This window comes from Rutidosis leptorrhynchoides, chromosome 9 (assembly GCF_046630445.1).
Source record: "Rutidosis leptorrhynchoides isolate AG116_Rl617_1_P2 chromosome 9, CSIRO_AGI_Rlap_v1, whole genome shotgun sequence".
In the NCBI taxonomy this organism is placed as follows: domain Eukaryota; kingdom Viridiplantae; phylum Streptophyta; class Magnoliopsida; order Asterales; family Asteraceae; genus Rutidosis; species Rutidosis leptorrhynchoides.
In genome coordinates, this window is record NC_092341.1 from 209795067 (window position 1) to 209797955 (window position 2889).

General features: G+C 34.9%; 1 protein-coding gene across 1 annotated transcript; it reads right to left on the reverse strand.

The window, feature by feature from the left end:
- Positions 1-2411: 2411 nt before the first annotated feature.
- Positions 2412-2889, reverse strand: LOC139868517 (uncharacterized). The gene is made up of 2 exons (XM_071856856.1): positions 2755-2889; positions 2412-2612 (listed from the first exon to the last, which is right to left on the reverse strand). The coding sequence occupies exons 1-2, from the start codon at positions 2887-2889 to the stop codon at positions 2412-2414; spliced, it is 336 nt and encodes a 111-aa protein (XP_071712957.1).

Below are 2889 nucleotides of genomic sequence, written 5' to 3' on the forward strand. Positions count from 1 at the left end.
TTGCTGGGTGGAATTTGGATGTTTCGGCCATTGGTAAAGAAAGAGATCGTGGTAGGGTTGAAGAAACAATAAGGGGAGAATAAGATGGTTAGGTTGATACCATGCTAGGAGTATAGATTTCTGTAAATGGATCGATGCTTTTCTCATTATGTGTGGGGTATATATGCCCCAAGATTACATGGTTACAATAAATATAGAAACACAATCAAACACAATCCTTTATTTGAGGATGTGATATACTACAATCATCTAAATAATTAGAATATATACAATATAAAGCATACACGTGAGAATATCTCTATTAGAAATTAATCAACCCTAGAAAACATGATATTGAAATGAAGAGTTATACAGAGTTCATAAGTGGAATGGCTAAGTATGATGCGCCCCCCACACCTCCCTCCAAGAGATAGAAGATGAGGTTGGCATCTATGTCACGGTTGCATAGATAGTGGTCGTTACGGTTTATTTTTTCAATTTGTGGCAATGCAAGAGTTCCTTTAATGCATATTTGGCTTGTTGTTGGCTGTGCTAGAGGCGGTTGTTTCATGAGTAATCCGGTCTCGGTCAAATGGGTGACTTATTTGGAGGGCCAATTTTCCGTCTCCTTAGAAGTACGTTTTTTGATAAATGCTATCGTTGTTCACTTTCTAGTGGTCTATATGATGTATGGGCATGAGGTTTACAGTGGCTTGATTTGGTGTTTAATTTGCCCAGCTACAATCTACATGGATCCTGATTTAAATGTAGATCTTCGTTCATATTCACTGAAAATTAGTTGTTTTCATTCTTTAGTCATGATTGTGGTTGTTCCTGACTTTTTTTTAGGGGTCTAATGCTTGTTATTGTTCAAGCATAGATGCTTTGCTTATGTAACTTATCCTAATCATCTTTTTGATGGCGATTCTTATTAATTTAATTTCATGTTTTTTGCCTTAAAAAAAAAAAAGAGAAAAAAAAACTAAAGCTTAGTGGACCCAAGGACTTGTAATGTTACAACTGGCATTTAAAGGAATATAAATGAGATCTTTTGAAAAAAGAGAACCAAATTTGTAAATTACAATATCAATCATATACTCTGGTACTTAAATAAACTGGGTGATGTAAATGTTTGATTGCTTTTAAGTTCTTCACAGAGCTAGTATCCTATTTTGATATATATGTTTTGCTTTATAGCCATGTTTTTGAAGTTGTGAGCTAAACTATATATAGTCTCTGATTTTTACTTTCTTCATCCCATACATATAAATCATTCCACTAGCAACCAAAAAATGTCAATTGATAAGATGCTGTTTCAGAAAACAAATGCTCAACAAGAGTTCATAGACAAGATCATTAAAATTGCTGAAGAAGATAATGAAAAGTTCTTGAAAAGATTAAAAGATCGTTTCGATAGGTAATCAAGCTAGCCTTCATCTCTATGTATGATCTGTGTTAATCATCTTGTTTCCATTTAATTAATTAATAATTAATATATTTTTTTCATTTATTGGATGTTTTCAGAGTTGGCATGTCTCTTCCAACTGTAGAAGTTCGGTTTCAAAATTTGACGATAGAAGCTGATTGTTACGTTGGTGACAGAGCAGTTCCGTCACTAGCAAATGCAGCCCGTAATTATATTGAATCGCTTCTGGGTTCGATTGGGATCAGTTTGTTTAACAAAACTAAAATCACCATCCTTAAAGATGTATCTGGAATCATTAAACCATCTAGGTATGTACTTAAATATACCAGTTAATTAAGGTTCTATATATGTCCTGAGTATGTATACTTATACTTACTTATATTACTAATAACAATAGGTAATAGTATTATTTTATGATGTTATACAGAATGGCACTTGTGTTGGGTCCACCTTCTTCAGGGAAGACGACACTCTTGTTGGCTATGGCCGGGAAGCTTGACTCAAGTTTAAAGGTAGTTAAATTAAATTATTTGCTATTTATATATTGTAAACATTATTTTAACATACTACTATTAAATTATCAATTTTCCCTTGTAGATTCAAAGTTAATAGTTGATGATTAGATGCATACCAGTATTATCTAGTGTAGGAAGGTAGAACTGTGTCGGGGCCAACTTGCAGCTCGCTTTGGCTCATTAAGTCTTATTTATCCTTTTAAAAATTGTGTATTTGTCGGTTCTACGGGTCCAAAAGAATAGGACGTCCTGTTTGTTTTTATGTTCACAATTCATAAAATACTACTCTAATACTCCGTCAGTCCATCTTCACCGTCTATGATAATATTTAGAATTGAATTGCCTGGCTTTCTCATTCATTCGACATCTATTTATGCACATACATTGCCTTGTTGGCCAAGTTACTAACTTACCATAATATAATTATAGACTCATTATAAATCTAATAATCCTCAAACTCTATACATGGTAATATCCATGTCTAATACATATCACATCCAATACACCCCCGCAGTTTCAGCAAGAGGAGACCGAATCCTGAGATTGTCACGAAAGTCATCAAATAATAGACACGATAAACCCTTGGTGAAGATATCAGCAATCTGAAATCTAGATGGAACATAGAGAACACGAACTTCGCCACGAGCAACTTTTTTCCGAATAAAATGAATGTCCATCTCGGTATCTTTCTCCTTTGATGTTGAAAAGGATTACCGAAAAAAATATAGCCCAGACGTTGTCACAAAACACCAAGGTACACTTACTAAGTGGACAATGCAAATCAAGATAAATGCGATAACCAGACGTGGATCGCCTAGTATCGGGGAAACTTGCCCAGACTGCATCTGTGTAAGCAACCAAACGTCGACTAGGCGCCTTGTATAAATGTAAACCGTACTCCAATGTGCCTTGCAAGTAACGCACGGTACGTTGGAGAGCATGTATGTGAGGTTCCCATGGATCATGCAT